The 21,067-nt window shown below is 51.6% G+C and overlaps 2 protein-coding genes across 8 annotated transcripts; one reads left to right on the forward strand and one right to left on the reverse strand.

Annotated features, from left to right (window-relative positions):
• Nucleotides 1–45: 45 nt before the first annotated feature.
• PRRG2 (proline rich and Gla domain 2) lies at nt 46–5,303 on the reverse strand. 7 transcript variants are annotated; one of them, XM_036885878.2, is made up of 7 exons: nt 5,127–5,293; nt 4,413–4,510; nt 4,073–4,245; nt 3,863–3,986; nt 1,927–2,062; nt 948–1,094; nt 46–634 (listed from the first exon to the last, which is right to left on the reverse strand). In XM_036885878.2, exons 2-7 carry the CDS (start codon nt 4,495–4,497, stop codon nt 616–618), a joined length of 684 nt encoding a protein of 227 aa, XP_036741773.2. In that variant the 5' UTR covers nt 4,498–4,510; nt 5,127–5,293; the 3' UTR covers nt 46–615. The 7 variants fall into 7 exon arrangements, 6 of the variants coding, with proteins under 6 accessions (XP_036741773.2, XP_036741771.2, XP_036741772.2 ...); XM_036885876.2 differs by having other exon boundaries at nt 4,073–4,311; XM_036885877.2 differs by having other exon boundaries at nt 4,073–4,248; nt 5,127–5,292.
• Nucleotides 5,304–5,966: 663 nt separating this feature from the next.
• Nucleotides 5,967–17,779, forward strand: NOSIP (nitric oxide synthase interacting protein). The gene is made up of 9 exons (XM_036885599.2): nt 5,967–6,083; nt 13,288–13,358; nt 13,923–14,028; nt 15,127–15,208; nt 16,591–16,750; nt 16,844–16,962; nt 17,090–17,277; nt 17,397–17,505; nt 17,673–17,779. The coding sequence occupies exons 2-9, from the start codon at nt 13,289–13,291 to the stop codon at nt 17,742–17,744; spliced, it is 906 nt and encodes a 301-aa protein (XP_036741494.2). The 5' UTR covers nt 5,967–6,083; nt 13,288; the 3' UTR covers nt 17,745–17,779.
• Nucleotides 17,780–21,067: the final 3,288 nt, after the last annotated feature.

The following is a 21,067-nucleotide window of genomic DNA, read 5'->3' on the forward strand; positions in this document are numbered from 1 at the left end:
ACAGAAAGCCAACTCCGCCGCGCGCAGACGCGCCCGGGAAGGCGATTCGGTTTATTTCATTTTTATTTTTTTGTATTCACTTTTTTTGGTCTCTTTTCCAAAGGGTTTTTATTTAGGGGAAGAGCTTAACTCTGGTCCCCCGGGTGCAAGCGGGCCTGCCCCCTCCTAGCATGCTTGCAGCTTTATCCCCCACTCTTTCCCTGGGTTTCGAAGCTCCCCGGTGCGCACATGGGGGGCGCACGAAAACCTACGTGCAGAAGCGAGGCTCTGTGTGTGCGTGGCCCGTGGCACACCTGCTCCCACACGCCGAGTCTGCACACCCAGCCAGCGCACCTGGGTCCGAGTTTCCATGCACGCCTAACCCGAAGGCGGGGCTGGCAGGTACCCTTCACTGTCAGGAGAGCGTGGGGTTCCGCGGGGGTCCGGGACGCGGGCACACGTCGGCCGGGGACGTGCGTGTATCCGTACTCGGCGGAAACACGTGTGCCAGGGTAGGCCTCGGGCCCGACAACCCCTATTACCACCACCTCCAAAGCTCGGTTCCGTAGTTTAAGAGGCCTGGGGGCTCCCGGAATCCGGTGTGAATCCGGGGAACCCCGGCTCTGAAGCAGCTCTTCAGCGAGACCTCCTGAGGCTGCAAGGGGCGGGGCACAATGGGGAGTCAAAGACCCGGCTGTTTCCCCCCTCCCCACCTCAACCGAGACCACTCAGACCCGCCCTGGGCGTCCCAGCCAATCCTGGACCCTCTGGGCACAAGACCCACCCTCCTCTAATGCTCAAAGCTGGACCACGCCTCCAGGCAATTACATAGGGCCACGCCCCCACGCTCCAAACCCCGCCCCGGATAATAAGCTCAAAATTTCAAGTCCCGCCCCTGAACCCACGCCCCTCCTCCGGTGGTACCCTCCGTCTGCGCCCCGCCCCCGGGTAAAAGTCCAGCCCTGTACCTGGTGTAGGGGGGCGGAGGTGCGTCGTGCACCCCAGAGGCCGCCAGCGCCTGCTCGTAGGTGGGGAGGCCTGGGGGCTGGGGGGGAGGCAGGGGCGTCGGCGACCCCAGAGAGCTCAGGGGACTCAGGGGGCTGATGAGCTCGGCCCTAGGGACAGAGGGTGCACTGTTAGAAGAAGAAACCTACAGGATACAGAGGCATGGGAGGAGGGAGAACCTAGGGAGCCAGAGACTCTCAAGGGTGGCTGGGGGACAGAAGTGTAAGGGAGATACACCAGAGAAAAAGGTCACCTTCAACCTGACCCTCCACACAGAAAAGTCCATTGAGATGACAGGCAGATGAACAGGACAGGCCGACTCAGAAATCAACAACTGCTGAGACAGACACACATGTGCTCCAGATACAGGCAGAGGGCAGTGGAGAAAAAAATAGCCCTGCAGAGAGGCAGGCCAAGACACAGAAACAGACAAAACACAGAGATACACTCAGTCACAAATTTCCCAGATGCCCTCTTACAATAAACTCTTTGCAAAAAAAACCCAGACCCATTATTCTTCCAAGACTGACAGTCAAGCACCTTCTTAGACCTGCCACTGAGACACACCCAGACAACTCATACAGGTAGTACACTAATGGGTGCTATAGCCTGTCACCACGGAAATTGACATACGGCAGACACCCATGGACCTTAGGCTGCAGCCTCACCAGAAACAATATCCAGAGCGATAATCACACATAAACCTGGTACCTCAAAGACAATCAGGCAGCAAATATTGATAGAGGCCCTACTGTGTGCCGGGTACTGAGGATACAAGCAGACAGTGCAAGCAGACACATGCGATCTCACAGACTTACTCTCCACCTGACAGTCTCCTCAGATCTTTCATCAGCACCCACCTGCCCCCAATTCTTGGCCCATCTCCTTAGGTCAACCCTTCTGCCCTCCAGCCCCAGCCCCTCCTCTTGGAAAACCCCTTACTCTTGGGGACAGGGCTGCTGGCCTCGGCCCCGACGGCAGTGCAGATACCAAAAGGCTCCCAGGCCGGCCAGGACAATGAGCAGGATGCCAGATGTTAGTCCCACAGCCAGGCCTGCTACATCCACACGTCCACGCCCTGGGGGAGAGGGCAAAGCCACTGCCTCAGGGGCTGCCTCCCACCCCAACAACCAAATGCTGTCCTCCCAAAAGAGTACAAAGAAGCAAGGCAGAATTGGGGCCACTTCCCAGCTGTGTGACCTCAGGCACCTCACCTCACTCATTTCTCTAAGCCTCCATTTGCTGCTCTGTAAAACTGGGAAGAATAAGCCCTCTCCCATTGCATGTGAAAATTCAGTGAGGTCGAACATATAAAGGGCCTGTGCTAACTTCATCAGGGATTAAACAATATGGTGTCTGTATCCCCATGACAGAGACCCCCCTGCCTGGACATGGGGTGGCACAAGTCCCTCCTAAGTACTCTACCTAAGGGGGCAGTTGACACACGGAAGGTAGGGTATGAAACTCAGATCATCAGCTCAAGAGGCCTCCACCCTACACATTGCCAGATTTAGCAAATAATAATATAAGACACCCAGTTAAATGTGAATTACAATAAGTAATTTATTAGTATAAGTATGTCCCATGGAATACTGGGATACACTTATACTAAAAAAAAATTATATTTATGGTGTGTATTTGAAGTTAATATTTAATGAGGGGGTTTACCCTGCATTTTATCTGGCAACCCTCACCCTTCTGGAATGCAGCCCCTTTTACCAACCAGGTCACCGGAGGGGCAAGGCCTCAACTCTGAGAAAAACAGAATCCACAGGCTAGGAAAAATTCATTCATTTATGGAGGAATTTAAGGACCTTCCCCCTATAGCAGATTATTAGGTGTCTAGAACTCATGTGGACCCTTTGCTAAGGTGCGACCCTTTTAGCAATCCAAGGCCTCACGTCCGAGGAAAAGCAGGGTGGGGGTCACGGGGAGGACTCTGGCTTTGTGAGGCCTTCCTAGGTTTTGCTGCTAGGGGGACTTCCTTTAGCACTGGCTGGGGGACTTTCCTCAAACAGTAAAGCCCAAGTTTTAGTCCCCTTAGCAAAAAGCTGCACTGAGAAGGCAGGCCGATTCTGACACGTTTCAGGTGGATTCAAGGAGCCACCAGGCCTCACTAGGCCTGTGGCGAAGGAGTTACCTCCCCTAGCAACCAGGCTCCAATGTGAGGACTCCAGCCCAGACCTAGGGCCTGTTGCTAAGGTGCATCCACCCCTAGCAACCAGGCCACAAGGGGGTGGGGCAGCTGGTGCCCAGAGGGGGGGTCCTCCTTGGGTCCTGAGCCTGGCTAGGTGTGGTTGCTATGGAGAAGGCCTCCTTAGCAACCAGGCTAAGTCTGGGATGGGGCTGTGGGGGAGGGGAAGCCAACCAGGTACTGAGTGCTGTGGGCTTCCTTGGTCCAGCCTGGCCAAGCCTGGTTGCTAAGGAGCAGCCCCCCCTTAGCAACAAGGCTGCAGCCCTGATGGGGCCTCAGAACTCAGAGGAGGAGTTGGGGTGGGTGGACTGGGCAGGTGAGGATGGACAGGCTTCCACCCCCTGGCCAGGCCCTGTTGCTAGGGGGGCAGCCTCCCTAGCAACCAAGCTGCAGAAGAGACTGGGGTTCTGGACTCCAGAGGTAGGCCAGCGCCTCTGAGCCTGAGGCCTGGTAGGCCCCAGAGCTGTAACTCCTCCCTCCACCCTCACCTCCCCCTTTCATGGGACCTCCTCTGAATAAGGTTCTTCAGGCAGGGACTCAAAGGAGGGGTCTTTCACAACCACCGCCAGAAACTCAGGGAGCATGGAATTTGAAGGGGGAGAATTTGGGGTGGGGATGTTGGTTCAGCCTCCATGGGAAGGGGTTGCCTGAGCTGCATGGAAAAGGAGTGCTCCCCCAACTCACCTCCTTTGCCATTGTAGATGTAGCTCTCCCAAAAGCGCTCCTTGAGGGGGTAGGAATAGAGAAGATGGAAAGGCAGCATGTCAGCTGCGAGATTCCACACTCTGAAACCAGCCAGTTCTGATGTCTGGGACCCAGAGTGCAGGGATTCGGGGTCAGGACGCCCCAGGGCTTAAAGAAGACAAAGGGATTCCAAGGCCCCTAGGCCCTCACCGTCAGAGTGTCATCTTCAAAGTACTCCCGAGCCTCCTCCCAGGAACACCTCTCCTCACGACACTCCCGTTCCAGATTCCCTGGGGTGAGCAGCTCCAGGTCCCAGTGATTGGCTCGTGGAATCCGGCTACGGCTGCCCAGGAATCTCTGGGCCTCTGGGGAGTCCAGGAAGACTTCTGGGCCCAAAGGACAGAGAAATGGAGGGGTTACTTGGACTGGGGACATGGAGGAACGAGAACCTAAGGGGAGAGAGAACCCAAGAGTCCTGGTGGGGGAAGGGACTAGATGCAAGGGTTCCTGGGTCAGGGAAAGGTGGATGTCAGCACCTGGACACACTCACCTTGGTCTTGCTCTCCACTGGGTGCAGTGTCCAGGCAGGTGGTCAATCCCAGGTATAGCAGCAGCAAAGAGGGGAGGCCCCTCATATTTTGTGGACACCTGGAACCAGATGTGGTATAAGTGACAAGTGCCTGGGGAAGGAACTAGGAAAGGTCTCCCTGACTGGACTCTGGGTTCCACTAATTATAATAGCAGACATTTACATAGCCTGTTTTCTGGGCCAGGCATTGTTCAGGGTAGTTAACCTAAATCAACTATTATCTCCATTTTATAGATGAGAAAATTGAGGCACAGAGAGCTAAAGGAACTTGCCGGCCCAGGTCACCTGGTTTGCAAGATTCAGAGGCAGGACTTGACCAAAGACAGTGTGCCTCTGGAAACTGGAACAGAGAGCTTATCTCTTTCTTCACTGTGTCTGCACACCCAGCACGGGGTTTGGCACATAGTGGGTGCTCATAAACATGTTCATTGTTGATCAGATTCCTTTCTTCCTGGTACTTTCCACATATGCCAGTCTCTCTCTACGTCTATTGCCACATCCACCCACAGAGATCAGAGTTACAAGAGAGGCAAGAGCAGGGGATCCTGGGGGAGGAGAGAGCAGGGAACCCAGGCTCCTGAGCTTTGGGGCCCCAACTTCTGAGTCCTAGAGAGGTGGGGAGCCAGGACACCAGAGTCCCCAAGCCAGGCTTTGCCTCCAGGGACATTCACTTACCTGCCCAGACTTGTGAGCACTGTCCCCTCCTCTTTAATCGGGGGCCCCCCTTGGAAAGCCGAGGCCAGCTGTTAAGGGGGGTAGGGAGAGGGGAGGGGGAGGAAGGAGGGGATCCCCCTTCCCTGTAATCTGCCCGATCCCGGTTTCTGGCAGAGGGGCGGGGTTTGCAATTACCTGCCCTGGGCGGGACTCTGGGTACAGACAAAGTACTTAAAGGGACCTTAGGATGAAGGGCCTAAGATCTACAGGCCCATAGGGAAGGCAGGGTTTCCGACACCATGGAACACTTAAGGGATTGAACATGTACCTCCTCTCTTGTTTCCCCACTGAGAGCTTGCCTAGAGAAACTAGGGAAATCAGTGGCTAGGTCTCCAGATATCTAGATATCTAGAAATAAGCAGGAACTGTATGCCTTGGTCCCTGGGGGTAGGTGGACTTATTTGTAATAAATTCCTGTTTCCTTCGGCGATTTGAACAGCTTTGACTTCTGATTTCTCAATTGCTCCGTTTATAAATGAGGATAAAGGAGTTGTCTCTTCTCAATTGTCTCTCAACATACAGCATGAGAAGTGGATGATATACGTGGGGAAGTGGGTCTCCCAATCTCTGGGTGAATTAGTCCTTAGACTTGGGCTTCTAGAGACGCAAAACCTGGGTACAAGTAAGCAAGAAATCGCCCGCCCTGGGATATGCCTAGGACACACTAAGCGTGCCCTGTATGCACGCCAATTTCACTAATAGGAACCTTCGAGTTGCCCCTCACGTTTCCGGAGGGAGGAAGAGAAAGAAGGGAGGACTTACCAAGCCAGGCGAGCCTTCTCCACAACTAGGGGCAGCTCCACTTCCGATCTCTTCCGCCGGGCGGAAGCGGGCGAAGAGGGGAGGAAAAACAGCGCTCCCTTCCGGTGTAAGGGCACAGTTGAAGAAGCAACGAAGGATCGAGGAGTGTTTCGTGAGGTGAGTTCCAGGCGGTAGAAGGATAGTGTTCCTGGGATCGCTTTCCGTTGGGTGAGAGTCCTGGGGTCCTAAGGAGATAGGGACAAGGTTTCTAATTCCCCACTACCTGTCAATCATTAATAGATCACTCCAGGCGCCCCTTTTGAAGCTGAACTACATCTCCCAGCATCCCCAGGAGGCAGCCAACCCTCCAGCCGGCTGTTCGGAAGATTGTATGTAGTTCCACATCGGGAAGGCCATGAGCACGGGGTCCTAGGGGAAGGAGGAGGCTGGGACTCTGGGAGTCTACGGAGTGGCAGTTGAGGAAGTAGAGTCCTCTGGAAAAAAGGCCAGGAAAGCTTTGGTGGGAGGGCGGAGATGAATTGTGCAGTCAGTCGCCCGCCGCCACCTTCTCAGAACGTTCTTGACAGCCGCTTCCCTCTGGAGTCGGGGTGGAGCTTAATATTTTTCTCTGGGGCTTTGGGAGCAGGCAGTCCTGGGTTCACATCCTGTTGCTGCTGCTGATGTCGTGTGAATTTGGGCCTTGAAGGATCCTTTAAGCAGTTTTACTTTAATGTTTTGTTATGAAAATATTCAAATTTAGAATAACAAGTTTCTATGGCCCAGATTTACCAACTATTCATATTTTTGTCATATTGGTTAGGTATATTTTAAAAATTAATTATATAAAGCAAATCCTATCCAGTTCACTCCTAAGTACTTCAGAATGTGTATGTAAAAACCAGGGGCACTTTCTTATGTGACCACAATACCATTATCACACTGGACAAAAGCAATTTTAAGTCTAGAATATTACCTATTACTTAGTCAATAATTAAATCCTGTATCTCAAAAAAGCCTTTTTTAAGGAAAGTTTCATTTGTTTGAATCACATTCCAATCCCCTCCACTCCATCCTGGTTTGGTTGATTCGTTTGTTTTTGGTGTAATTGAGTCATTGAAGAAACTGAGTCAGTCATTCTGTTGATCATTCCACCATCTGAATTTGTCTTTTTGCATCTTTCCTCTATGTCAAGGGTCAGTAGGCCAAAACCAAATCCTGCTGGCCTATTAAAAAAAAAAATTAGCTTAATTGGTATAATTCACAGAACATATAGTTCACCTATTTAAAGTGTACAGTTCAGTGGTTTTTAGTATATTCAGAGTTGTGCAACCATCACCACTGTCAGTTTTATAACATTTTCATCACTGCAAAAAGAAACGCTCTACCCATTACGTCACTCCCCATTCCCCCTCTTCCCCACTTCCCCACACTCCCAACCCTGGGCAACCCCTAATCTGCTGTCTATCTCTATGGATTTACCTAAGCGGGACATTTCACATAAATGGAATCATCTTTCTGGCTGACTTCTTTCACTTAGCATCATATTTTCAAAGTTCATCCATTGTGTAGCATGCATCAGTACGTCATTCTTTTTATGGCTGAATACTATTTCTTCATATGAGCTACACATTTTGTTTATCCATTCATCAGGTGATGGACATTTAGGTTGTTTCCAGTTTTGGGCTATCATGAGTAATGCTGCAGTGAACATTTGTGTACAAGTTTTCGTGTAGACAGGTTTTCATTTCTGTTGGAAGTGGAAGTGCTGAACCAAATAGTAACTCTATGTTTAACTTTTGGAGAAACTGCCAGACTTTTCCAAAAGTGGCTACTTTATTTTATATCCGCACTCTCAGTGTATGAGCTTCTCCGCACTTGTGGTTTGACTTTGATTATAGTCCTTCTAGTGGATGTGAACTGGTATCTAATTGTGGTTTTGATTGCATTGCTTTAATGGTTAATGATGTGGAGCATCTTTCATGAGCCCATTGGCCATTTGTATATCTTCTTTGGAGAAATGTCTATTCCAATCATTTGACAATTTTTAAATTGGATTATTTGTCTTATTATTACTGAATTGAAGTTTTTTTATGTTTCCAGATACAATTCCCTTATAAGATATATGATTTGCAACCACCACCTGTTTTTGTACAGCTTGCAAACTAAGAATGGTTTTAATATTTTTTTAATCAAAAAAATAATATTTTGTGACTTGTGACAATTATATCTCAGTGCCCATAAATAAATTTTTATTGGAACACAGCTATGCCCATTCATTCTCATGGTGTGTCTGGCTGCACTTGCCATACAAAGGTAAAGTTGAATAGTTGTGACATGGGCCATATGGCCTGTGAAGTCTAAAATCTTTATTATTTGGCCCTTTTTGGTTGATCCCTGCTATTTTCTGACTTCCTAGAATCGGGAAATTAAATCTAAAGGCTTGACTAAAGTTAGGCTCAGCCATTTTGGTGTATATCTTGAGCATGTCCAAGAAGCAGTTGAAGAGGGTGACTTAAAGTTTCCATTGAAAAGCTGACCAGGGCTGGTTTGTCAAAGAACCCTCGAAGAGACCAGTTAATTCCTCTGGGCCTGTTTTCTCCACCTATAAAATGGGAAAACCTATGTCAGGAGGCTGGCATGAGGACTGTACGTTCAAATGTGCAGTGTACCTAGCACAGGACCTCGGATGGAAGTGTTTGAAGACTGTGATGGTCATTTCTCTTCTAGGGCTTTTGTGATTAGTATATTGATTGGTTGTGTGAATAGTTCACTGGATACACACCTTCTCCAGCCCAAGGTCTCAGGACATCTCTGAGCCCTCCCAGGTGCCAGGCAATGCTGGGACCCAGACTAGAGTCCCACCTGGGCCCTGCCCTCCAGGGGCTGCTCGTGTCAGGGATGGGAAATACTGAGGGGTAGCAGCTATTCGAGGCAACTGGGAGCACTGTCGGAAACACAAGGAACACTTGACAGCCTGGAGCGTCAGGCTTCTGAGAAGGTGACTCGGGGATGGTGCCTGGGAGGAAGAAGGGGACAGGATTTCCAGGAGGACCAGACACACACTCGCTGTCTGGTTCCTTCCACCTGAGAGTGTACCATGGTGCCTGAGGCTGCCCGTAGGCAGGCAGCACAGTGGGTGGTCAAGGCCATAGACTCGGGTGCCTGGGTCAGACCCCTGCTGCACGACCTCAGGCACCTTCTCTGGGCCCAGTCCCTTGTTGGTAGCAATGTTTGTGTGGTTGTGGGATTCAGTGGAGGTAATATGTGTCAAATGCTTAGAACAGGGCCAGGTTCACCAAAGCTCTTAAGTATCAGCCCTTATTAATAGAAAATCTCAGACATTCAGTTTTCCTCTTAGGGAGCTCTCTTTACCACTTTCCTCACATCCTATTTCTGTCTGTGATTTCCTTGAGGGTAATTAGCCCTTTGGGCTCCTGTAACTCAGAGGCCTCCACCCCCCTGGGAGGGTGTGCAGCTGTCCCTGTGACACACACCCCGCTGGGGAGAGGAGTTGGGAGCATTTTCTAGGTTTTTAAAGGGCTCTCTGACCCCACCAGAAGGTTAAGGACCACTGGTTCAGGATTCAGACAAACTCACTGCAGAGAGACAGGAGACAATAAGGGAAATGTGAACGCCAGCTGGGTAGTAGATGATGTTAAGGAATCATTAATGTGTTAAGGGTATTGTGGTCATGTTTTTTTTAAAGTCCTTCTGTCTTAGAGCTACACTGTTTACACAGCAGCCACTAGTCCCGAGAGGCTATGGGGCACTTTGATATATAGGTGGGACAACTAGGGGACTGAATTTTTAAAATTTCTTTCACTTTAATTCATTTAAATTTAAGCACCAATTCTTGACTCGGTTATCTAAAAAACTTTTAAGTGTGTGTTTGCAGCAAAAAGGGTACATGAATGTATGTCTGCAACAGTAAATTTTATGAAACCTGAATGTCGCCACGTGTCTGAAGTGAAAATTCAGTGTCTGAAATGTGTTGAAAGAGTAAAATATACTCTGGATTTTGAAGACCTTGTATGAAAGAAGGAATGGGTTCTCTGTATTCTCGGACTGGGAGAGGGTTGGGAGGACTGACAGTTGTCGCCCAGGTGAGAGGGTGGCTGGAGAGCCTGGCTGCCAGGGTTTGAGTCTTGGCTCTGCCACGTCCCAGCCTGTTTGTCTCTCCCATAAAAATGGGTATGATGAGCCATAGCGGATGTTGTCTTGATGTTGTCTCTCTGAAATACTAGTGACAGCAGGTGGCAGTATTCTGTCTTCTATTTTGGAATTGGCTTCCTGAGAAGATAATGTACGGTGGTTGCGGGAAAGCTCTGTTTCTGGAGATATCCTGGCATTGCCACCTGCCGACCCTCCATCCCTTGGAGAGCAGTTCTCAAACTTTGTGGTCCCGGGATCTTACAAATCATTGAGGACTTTTGGTTTATGTGAGTTCCACCTATTGATGTTCGCTGTATCCGAAATTAAAACAGACAAGGTTTTCATACAAAGTTCACTGATTTGCAGTATACAATTCAGTGGCTTTTAGTATATTCACTATTTTGTGCAACCATCACTCTCTGGCTCAGAAGCCCCATACCCCTTAGCTGTCATTCCCCATTCCCCCTTCTCCCAGCTCCTGGCAACCGATAAGCTACTCTCAGTCTCAGTGAATTTGCCTATCTGGACATTTCAAATAACTGGAATCATACGATATATGCCTTTTGTGCCGGATTTCTTTCATATTCTTTCATTGAGCATAATAAACACATTCTTAAGACCCGAGGATGCACAGGCACACATTCAATTAGCCATCAGAACAATGACATCCTCACATGTCACACAGCCTCTGGACAACTGCGCTGTACACTTCTGAGAGAATAAGAGGAACAAAGGCAATTGTGTATTATTATGGAAATAGTTTTATGGACCCCCCTGATAGTATCTTAGGGACCCCGGAGTCCCTAGACCTTACTTTAGGAACCACTGTCCAAGGCAAATAACTTCTCTTCTAAGCCCCAGCTTGCCCATCTGCAAAGTGGAGTTGGAAATGGGACTTCAGAGGGTGGCTGAGGTTGGAAGACTGATGAGATGGGGACTCAGAGAACTGGCCTGTGATCAGGGACTAACCATTGTTCTTCATGATTGTTCCCAGGATCGCCCCACGAAGTAAAAAAAACCCAGTCCCTCTATAGCTGTTCCTCTCACTCTCTGAAGGGAAAATGTCCTAGTCCGTGAAGCCAAAGAGCATAGAAACCCCTGTTCTTGGCCACAAGACAAGCAGCCTAGTGCCAAATACCACAGAGGTTCAAGGCAGTTGACAACTAAGAATAGAGTGGGGAATTTGTGCATGAGGAGGTCAACACGACCTTCATGAGTGGCAACTGGTGGGGAGGCTGGGGCGGAAGCCAGGGGGCCAGGGCGGAGGAGAGAGTGGCAGGTGAGTGAGGGGAGGCAGCAGGTGCTGGACACTTGCTCCAAAGCTTGGGGTGAGGGGACGTTGGGTTGTTTTGCCAAGGTTAGCTTCTGGAAGGAGCATGGTGGCCACGTCTGGGGTGACAGAAATGTTCTGTATCTCCACTGTGGTGGTGGTTATGAGGGCGTATACATTTTGCCAAAATGCGTCCTAAGATCTGTTCATCTGATAATTCTACATAAATATACCTAAAAACAAAACTCGGCTTCTGAAGGGAACTCACCAGTAGGGGGAGAGCGAGATCCATGCCTCAAAGAGAGGTTTGCTGTTCAAGTTCTGAATGTGAAAAGCAAGTTTGTGAAGGCAATCAGAAGGGAGAAAGATGCCGCCTTTAACGTTCTGGGAGCCCTTGGTTTTGCCCCCTCACTCACCACCCCCTTTTGGATCCTCCTTGCAGCCAGAGAGACTATTTCCTGAACACCCCACTGTGTGCCAGCCTCTGAGCCCAACCTCATTTAGTCCGCAGAGCAATGCAGTCCCATGAACTAGATCTCCTGGTCATCCGTATCTTCTACCAAATCAAACCGCAGCTCAGACAAAGGAAATCTCCAGCCCAGAGTCACACAGCAAGAGGGGGCCAACCTCAGACTCAAGCCTAGAGAGGTCATATTGTCCAGTCCTCTGCCTGTTGATCCATATAGCTCTGTCCTAGTCAGTCCCCCCCTTCCTACTCGGGCAACCACTCTCCAACATGTGATGCACATCCTTTTGTTTTTTAAAATACACTGTTGGCACACGTGCAGACTGTGGTCTCATTTTATTTCTAGCTTTTCACCCAGCATTGTGTTTTTAAGGCCCACCCATGACGCCCTGCACACACCTAGTAGGTTGCATCTCACGGCTGGGTCGTCTCCACGATGGGCTGTCACCCTCCATTCTCCCGGGAGGGACAGTCCATTGCCTTCGACTCTCCTCTGGTATGAGTGACACTGCCGTGCACATCCTCATATGTGCCCCCCCGGGGATGTCTCTCAATGTTTGGGGCACATGCCCTCAAGCACAGAATGGCTTATGCTTACTGTGCTTAAGTACTGCCAGCCTGTGTTCTGGCAGGTGACCCTGTCCATTCTCCCCACAGTGTTGCTTAAGGGTCCTGTGACCAACCCGCACGTCCTCTCCAAGCCTGGTCCCATCCAACTTTCAAAGTCCCACCCGCCAGCCTGATGACAGGGGTAAAAATAGTAGCTCACAGTGCTTTTCACTTGAGGAAACCTTGAGTGCCTCTCTGTACGCTTGTTAGCCCTGGAGCCTCTGTGAAACCGCCTCTCAAATCCTTTACTCCTTTTCCTATTGGGGGAGCTGGGTTTTTCCTTGTTGATTTGCCAGAGTTCCATGTCCAGTCGATTCCGCTGTAACACTTGCTTTGAAAATGGGAATTTATTCCAGTGTGATTGACACATGAGGGCAGTGTGACCTGATGCAGTTCCCCCTTTGCTGACATGCAATGATTTCATCCATGGTTTCATCCGCCCGCGAGAAGTAGGTGAACCCAGAACTGCACTCTGTTGAAATGAGGATGTAGGCATGCACAGAGGACACGCGTGTGCACCCCGGACACCCACCAGGCGCCTCAGTTCCCCAGGTGTGTTAGGAGCTGCACCCATCCACACCTGTGCAAGAACTTCCCATGGATTTTAGATAACCGTCCTTCCACCACCTCAGAGTAACTCATCCCTTCCAAAGCCCATTTCCACAAGCAAACTTTAGGTCTTTTTCAAGGTAAAATGCCAGCATCTTTTTTTTGGCATATGTCCGTATTTTTTAACCATCCAATGGGTGTAACTGTCCTTCCTACCTCACCCCCAGCCTTCCCATCTCGGGGCACATCAGCTTGAGGCCCACAAAGGGCCTGTCCTCCCCGTGTGGGCTCCCTCCGGCCATCACAGCTCTGAAACTGTCCCTTCCTCCTCCCAGAATGACACGGCACGGCAAGAACTGCACTGCAGGGGCTGTCTACACCTACCACGAGAAGAAGAAGGACACAGGTACTGGGTCTGCGAGGGGACAAACCTCATAAAGTCACCACCTCACTTTGTACCCCTGGCTGTACTTCCTGGGTGTGTCTCCTTCCCCTGAGGGTCATGACCATTTAAGTACCAGCTCATGTGATCTAGCAGCACCCCACCCCATCCCATGTGGTGGGCACTATATTACGTGCCTTCCCTACATGAACTCATCTCATCCTCCCAGCCTCCCGTAAGAGGGAATCACTATTGTCTCAGCTGTATTCCAGAGGAGAAACCTGAGGCCCAGAGACATACAGATGCTTGAGTCTGGTCACAGCCAGAGGGGCCAAACGGAGTCACCTGAGCCCCTCCACTGAGCTGCCTCAATGAAGGGCCTCTCTGTCTGTCATCTTCTGATAACACGTTCCTGTGGGTTGTGCAGCCCCCACCCCCAACCCACAGACACACAGCCCAAGTTCTTGACTGCCTGTTTCTCTGAGTTCCCCCACCTCTGAGCTCTCTCTGTGCCTTTCTCTGGATTTGGGGAGGGGCCTATGTCCCGTCCCTCCATCCCGCCATCCCTCTGCCTGTCTCTGTCCACAGCGGCCTCAAGCTATGGTACCCAGAACATTCGACTGAGCCGGGATGCTGTCAAGGACTTTGACTGCTGCTGCCTGTCTCTGCAGCCCTGCCATGACCCCGTTGTCACGTGAGCTGGGAACAAGGGTGGCAAGGGCACGGGAACCGCACAGAGGGGGCTGCATGCGAACTGGCCACCTGCACAGCCAGGGCACCCTGGACAAGCCTCTTAACCCCTCGGAGCCTCAGTGTTCTTGTCTAAGACATGGGCACGATCCTAGTATGTTTCATGGGCTTTGGAAAAGAACACATTTGTAATAGACAGTAGGGCTCAGAACAAGTCCAGGCCCGTAACAGCTCACACGTGGAGCGCGCCCCGTTACCTGCCTCTTACGGTCTGGTAAAGCTTCGGTGAGACAATGGCCAGCGACTGGGCTCAGCTACAGGTGTACTTGGTGAGCTAGTGATGAGCGTCCACTGCGGTTCAGGGTCCCTGAGGCCACCTGCAGGTTCGGTGATCCACTGAGAGACCCCACAGAACTCAGGAAGGCCGTTACACTCACAGTGAGTTACACTCGTGGTTCATTGTCATGAAAAGATACAGCTTAAAAGCAGCAGTGGGAGAAGGCACAGGGGCAGAGTGCAGGGGAGACCCGGAGGGAGCTCCCCGTTGTCCTCTCCTACTGGGGTCACACGGACAGTGCTCAATTCTCCCAGCAGCGTGTGACAACTCACACGCGGTGCTGCCCCTGGGAAGCTCGCCCAAGCAGCCGTGGTGTCCGGGGTCTTCTTTTGGAGGTGGGTCACATGGACGTGGCTGACTGCCATGTGGCTGACCTGGGTCTCCAGCCCCTCCAGAGGTCAAGTTGATACCACACAGCCCAAGCTCCCCCGGTGAACAAAGTCACTGTGAGGTGGATATCCAAGGGCTCAGAGGTTCCCTCCCGGGAGCTGGTCGAGGGCCAGTCCTTTGTCTGGAACGTGCAGGGTTAGGCTCGCCGAGTGAATCCTTTGCTGTACAAGACTCTCCCTGCACATTAGCACATTCGATCACAAAGCCAGGAGAGTTCAGACGGTGTGGTCGCTTCAGACTGCGAAGCTGGGCACTGAGCAGGCTGCTGCCTGTGAGATGCCTAGAGGGTGCCCAGGGCAGGGAGCTGCTGGGGCTTGCGATTAACTCCAGCCTCATGGCCTGGGCCCACGTCCCCTCATCCCGTCCTCTTTGCAGCCCAGATGGCTACCTGTATGAACGTGAGGCGATCCTGGAATACATTTTGCACCAGAAAAAGGAGATCGCCCGGCAGATGAAGGTGCTGGGGATGGGGAAGGTGGCCGAGGTGTGGGTAGGTGGTCTTGGTGCTGAGCTCGCAAGCAGAGCCACTCGGGGCCTCCCATCGAAGTTCCTTTCCCCTCTGGCCTTTGCCTATGCTGTTCCCTCTGCCTGGTGCACTGTTCCTTCCCACTTCTCCTGGTTACATCTTCCCATTCTTCAGATTTCAGCCCAGACATTGCCTCTTCTGACCTCCTGCTAGGCCAGGGCCCCCAGCCCCTGCCCTCAGTAACCCCTCTCCTGGCACTTGTCACAGTTGTGACTCTGCCTGTGGCTGTCTGACACGTGCCCATTCCCCCACTAGATGGCAGGTCCCCAAGGCAGGGAGCAGGTCTATCTCAGACCCCATGGCCCTAGGTTTTCAGTAAATACTTGTTCAATGAACAGACGTCACCTTATCTCTCTGGGCCTCAGTTTTATTGCCCCAAAATGGGCTGACAGGACCAAATGACAGGACGCTGCAAGGGCACGTGGGAGATCCTCACAGATGAGAATTCTCGAGGTGTTTACTTGGAGGCAGGCGCCCTTTCCATAGTGAACTCATTTTGTAGCTAGGAGGGACCCTGTTTGTCCCTGTGTTTGAAGCACAGCTGGTCCGTCTCCCTCCTTCCCTGCCAGGTTTTCTGCATCTCAGGAAACACTAAGGGTCAGATTCTTGTTGAGCTTTTTGTTTCAAGTGGCTTCTTCTGTGCCCATGTCCTCCAAATGGCCTGGTGGCTGACCAGGTGCTCCCTCATCATAGTGACCCATCTGAGCATCGGCCACTATTGGTGCCCCTGCTGCACTCGGCTGGGGGGCCCATGTCAGAGCTTAGCGCTGCATCCACACCCGTGGCTCCACACGCCAGCTGCTCCTGACTCTTCTGGAACTATAAAAGCATCCTGTCTAACCATCCCAGGAAACCTCCAAGTGGGTTGCCACTGTTGGCCCATTTCACAGATGAAGAAACAGGCCAGGAGAGGTCACAGCACTTACCAGAGACACAGAGCTTATCTGTGACAGAGGCAGGGTTGAAGCTCTGGCTGTCTATCTATCTCCAGCCCAGCTGTTGACCACTCTGCTGCCAAGGAGCAAAGAAAGCAGCCCACCCAGTCCCAGTCAGGCCAAACAGGAATCAGTCTAATACCTGCAGCAGCTGGGGGACAAGGAAAGTCAGTGAGCCCCACATGGATTACTTAGAGCAGAGAGATTCACACCCAGGGCATCACCAACCGCTACCAAACACGGCCTCTGCCCTGGCACCCCTGGGTAGGCCTCAGTTTTCCCACCTGTGAAATGAAGAACCCCAGCTCCCCCCACCCCCGGGTGTCCGAAAGTCACAACCCACAGGATGCCGCCCACCCACTCCCCCACCGCCCGCAGGCCTATGAGAAGCAGCGAGGCGCCCGGCGTGAGGAGCAGAAAGAGCTGCAGCGGGCAGCGGCGCAGGACCAGGTGCGGGGCTTCCTGGAGAAGGAGGCGGCCATCGTGAGCCGACCGCTCAACCCCTTCACAACCAAGGCCTCCTCAGGGCCTGGCCCAGGTGAGGAGAAGCACACCTGCCGGGGGGGGGGGGGGTCCCACAGGGCCGGGTGCCTCCCTGGGTGTGGCATCCAAACCCCCGCGCTCCCCACAGACGATGCCCGACCCGGGCCAAGCGCCGGCCCCACAGGCAAGGACGAGGACAAGGCACTGCCCAGCTTCTGGATCCCGTCACTCACGCCGGAGGCCAAGGCCACCAAGCTGGAGAAGCCGGTGAGCCCCCGCAGCAAGCACCCCTGCACCCACTTTGCCACAGGGCCAGGGGCCCCCCCCTTACAGGCCCCCCCCTCCACCCGGGCCCAGCCCTGGGTGCTGACCCTGCCTCCCTCCAACCGCGCAGTCGCGCACGGTGACCTGCCCCATGTCGGGGAAGCCGCTGCGCATGTCGGACCTGACGCCCGTGCGTTTCACGCCACTCGACGGCTCCGTGGACCGCGTGGGGCTCATCACACGCAGCGAACGCTACGTGTGCGCCGTGACCCGCGACAGCCTGAGCAACGCCACGCCGTGCGCCGTGCTGCGGCCCTCGTGAGTCACCTGCGGGGCGCTGCGGGGCGGCTGGGCTTGGAGGCGTGGCTCTCCCCGGCCGGGACTTCTGAGCCGCAACCCCACTTTCACCCCCTCCCTCACCTTCGCCCGCACCGCAGTGGGGCCGTGGTCACTGTCGAGTGCGTAGAGAAGCTAATTAGAAAGGACATGGTGGACCCCGTGAATGGGGAGAAGCTCACCGACCGCGATATCATCGTGCTGCAGCGGGTGAGCGACGCCTCCCCTCCTGCCCCTCCCGGGCCCCGCCCCGCGCAGGCCCGACTCCCTCTCCTGCCCCCGGCCCCGCCCCCAGGGCAGGCCCCACCCCCGCCCGGCCTGACCCCCGCTGCCCTGGGCATCCGCCCCGCCTCCACCTTGACCTCCCCACCCTACAGGGCGGCACAGGCTTCGCGGGCTCCGGAGTGAAGCTGCATGCCGAGAAGTCGAGGCCGGTAATGCAGGCCTGAGTGCGCGGGACACCAATAAACGGGCTTGGACGTGACTGGCAGTGTGTTGCCTTCATTCGCCGCTGGAGCCCTGGGCATGCGTTGGGAGAGGAGGTCGGGTGCGCAGGCAGCCTGCGCCCTGGAGTGGCTACCAATATTTAATGTGGTCTTAAGGTTAAAATCTGAGCTGAGCACCAATACACATCATTAAAATTGGTTCAGACTGGACAGAAGTCAAAATCCGAGCTGCAACCATATGAAGGTGCCACTTTATCAGACTAAATAGAAATCCCGTAGTGTCCTTTTTTGAGTCGTGCCAAATTTGAAGGCTGTGAGATGTCCAGGAAGACCTGTCCCAGCGTAAAGTGTGGCAAGACACCCAAAGGAAGTAAGGTGCAGTGAGGGAGCAGCCAGCACGCAGGGGAGAGAAGGCGGTCAGGAACCCCTCCCCTGATACTTGACTGCTGAGAGCGGAGAGGAAGAGGAAACCACAAGTGCAAAGGCCCAGAGGCAGCAAAGTACTTGGGGGTTTGAGGAGCAGCAAGTGACGGGGAAATGCTGGGGTGGAGGTCAGAGCCAAGGGCATGTGGGACTTGCCTAGAATTTAGACTCAGCTAGGAGTGCAGGGTCAGCCTTCAGACTTTGTTTTTAGTAAGGTTGGGTCACCAAAGCAGTCCCTGGGCTGTGTGGAAAACTAGAGCTTACTGTTAAGCAAAGATTTTTTAAACAGACTTCACATTCCTGCCTCCCTGAGCCATACCCAGGTCCTCTCCTTTTGATAAAATGTCTTTTTATCTGCTGCCCAGACTCGACTTACAGGAAAAGTGGCCTGGACCACTGTTTGGCCAAGCCGCTGTCTGGTGCAGGACTGGTGGTGCATCTGCCTGCTGAGGAAAGTTGGAGCAGGAGGGCGGGTGGGGTCATCTTTGCACCCTGGGGAGTCCCTCAAGCCTAGCGTGTGCTCCCCCAGGTACTTCTCAAACCTCCCCCTTGGTCCCTAAAAGCCCTCACACACCCTATTGGCCCCCAGTCCCTGGAAACTGGCCAAGTTGCTGCTGACATTCAACAAGCTCTTGCCATCTGGGACTGACTTTCTGCGGTCCCCTTGAATCCTTGCCACGGTTCTGGGAGAGGGATGTTTGTGCCTCTTCACAAAACAGCCCACTGGGGCTGAGAAGACAACCTGTCCAAAGTCACACTCCTCAAGCCCCTAGCAGAAGCCAAGTTCACCCAGGGTCAGCCACCTTTAGAGACCACCCCCTTCCCCAGACCCGGTCCTGCCTCCCACACTGGCACCCCACAGACCTCTCCATTTGAGCAAGCTCCCACCCCATCCCTTTATACCCAGAGTGCTTCATACCATCCCTCCTTTGAACACCCCCAAACCTGCGCCTCTTCCCCAAGAGCCCTAAGCCCCCTCAAGGACTCTAACCTGTTCGTGTGTGGTACAGAACCCCCCACCCCACAAAAAAACATCAAGGATTTCTAATCTGGCACGTTTATTTCCACAAGGAACCTAAATTCCACTCCTACTCGCCGGCCCTTTGTGACACCCTTTATGGGGAGGGTGTGGGGTGTATGTCAAGGTCTTTGCTCCAAGAAATAGGTTTTCTTTCAGGTTTCCAAGGTAACAAGGAGAAGCAGCAAGGGCTGCATGCAGCAGGAGAAGGGAGAGACCAGAAGTAGAGGGGAAAAACTTCTTTCTTTCTCAGCAGAAGTTCCCTAGAAACTGGTCTAAAGTTCAGAGCAAGAAATGGGTGTGGTGGGGCTCATGCGGGACAGGGCGTGCCTGTCGGTGGCTCCAGCTCCACTCAAGACAATTGCAATTAAGATTTTGTGTGGGTGTGGCTTAGTATTTTTTTTTTTTGCACTGCTCATGAGTGTGGAGATGGCCTAATACTTTCAGATACCTTCTAGAAATCTTTTTTTTTAGATACATACAATAAAACGCACAAATCTTAGCGTACAGTTTGATAAATACTGATCATATAGTCAGTTGAGATTCTTAAATGGGGGGATTTATTCTGGAAAGAGAAAACTACATGGACAGCGAGCAAATCCTTGGTTGCTGGGGGAAGGGGGAGGGATTGATGACAAAATGTCCTGGCATAGCGAGGGAATTCAAGGGGGGACGATGGAAATGTTCTGTATCTTAATTGCGGTGCTGGTTACATGACTGATTTGTCGAAAGTCCTAGAACTGTACACCAAAAAGAGTAGACTTTATGTAAATTACAAATAACATTTAAAAATGAAAAGGGGGGGTGGATTTCATGTGAGTAGATTTCAATGTCTTTTTTGTTTGTTCTCTTTTTGTTTTTAAAGAACCAAAACACATACTTGAGAGGAAACAAAATACTCCATTTTTTTATGTTCTGTTTCGAAGTGCAAATTTTTTAATGTAACTGAATATTGAAATAAGGTGTTTTTCATTTTCCTTTTTTGGATTAAAGAAACTAAAATTCATGAAATAAAAATATCACAAAGACAAAGAATCTGAGAGGTGTTTAAAGAAATCATCCTTAATTAGAATATTTAACTTCTGGTTTACCTAATAGAATCCATTTCTTTTTTTTTTTAAATCAGTGGAGTGACTCCACTCAGGTATATACCCAAGAAAATTGAAAACCTATGTCCATGCAAAAGCTTCTATGTGAATAAGTCAAGCAGCACTGATGATAGCCATAGAGTGGAAAGAACTCAAGTGTCCATCAACTGGTGAATGGATAGACAAACTGTGGTCTATGCACAGTGGCGTATAACCCACAAAAAGAAGGAAGTAGTGACATGTGCTAACATGGGTGAACTTTGAAAAATATTTTGCTAAGTGAAAAGCCAGACACACAAAAGGTTACATATTGCATGACCCTTGTCACATGAAATGTCCAGAATAGGCAAATCCATAGAAGCAGAAAGTAAATTAGTGGTGACAGGCTGGGGGTTCGGGGAAGGAGAGAGTGACTAATTAAAGGTAATGGTTTAATGCTGAGGTGATGAAAATATTCTGGAATCAGTGATGATGGATGCGCAACCTTGAAATCCACTAAAAATCACTGAATTGTATACTTTAAAGAGTTAATTTCATAGTATGTGAATTATACCTCAATTATTACAAAATCAGATCTGACATGGTCAGTGACCCCACCTGGCTGCTTCTCCGGCTATCTTGCCAAAGCCGTGTGGACTTAATCTGCTGATTTGGAGATGGAGGGTCACCAATGGAACAGCTAACAGCGAAACCAGTTCAAAGGTTCTTTCTGATAAGTGTTGGTGAGGATATAGAGAAACTGGAACTTTTGTACCACACTGGTAGGCATGAGAACTATTTGGAAGTATCTCATAAGG

Source organism: Manis pentadactyla, chromosome 15 (assembly GCF_030020395.1).
Source record: "Manis pentadactyla isolate mManPen7 chromosome 15, mManPen7.hap1, whole genome shotgun sequence".
In the NCBI taxonomy this organism is placed as follows: Eukaryota; Metazoa; Chordata; class Mammalia; order Pholidota; family Manidae; genus Manis; species Manis pentadactyla.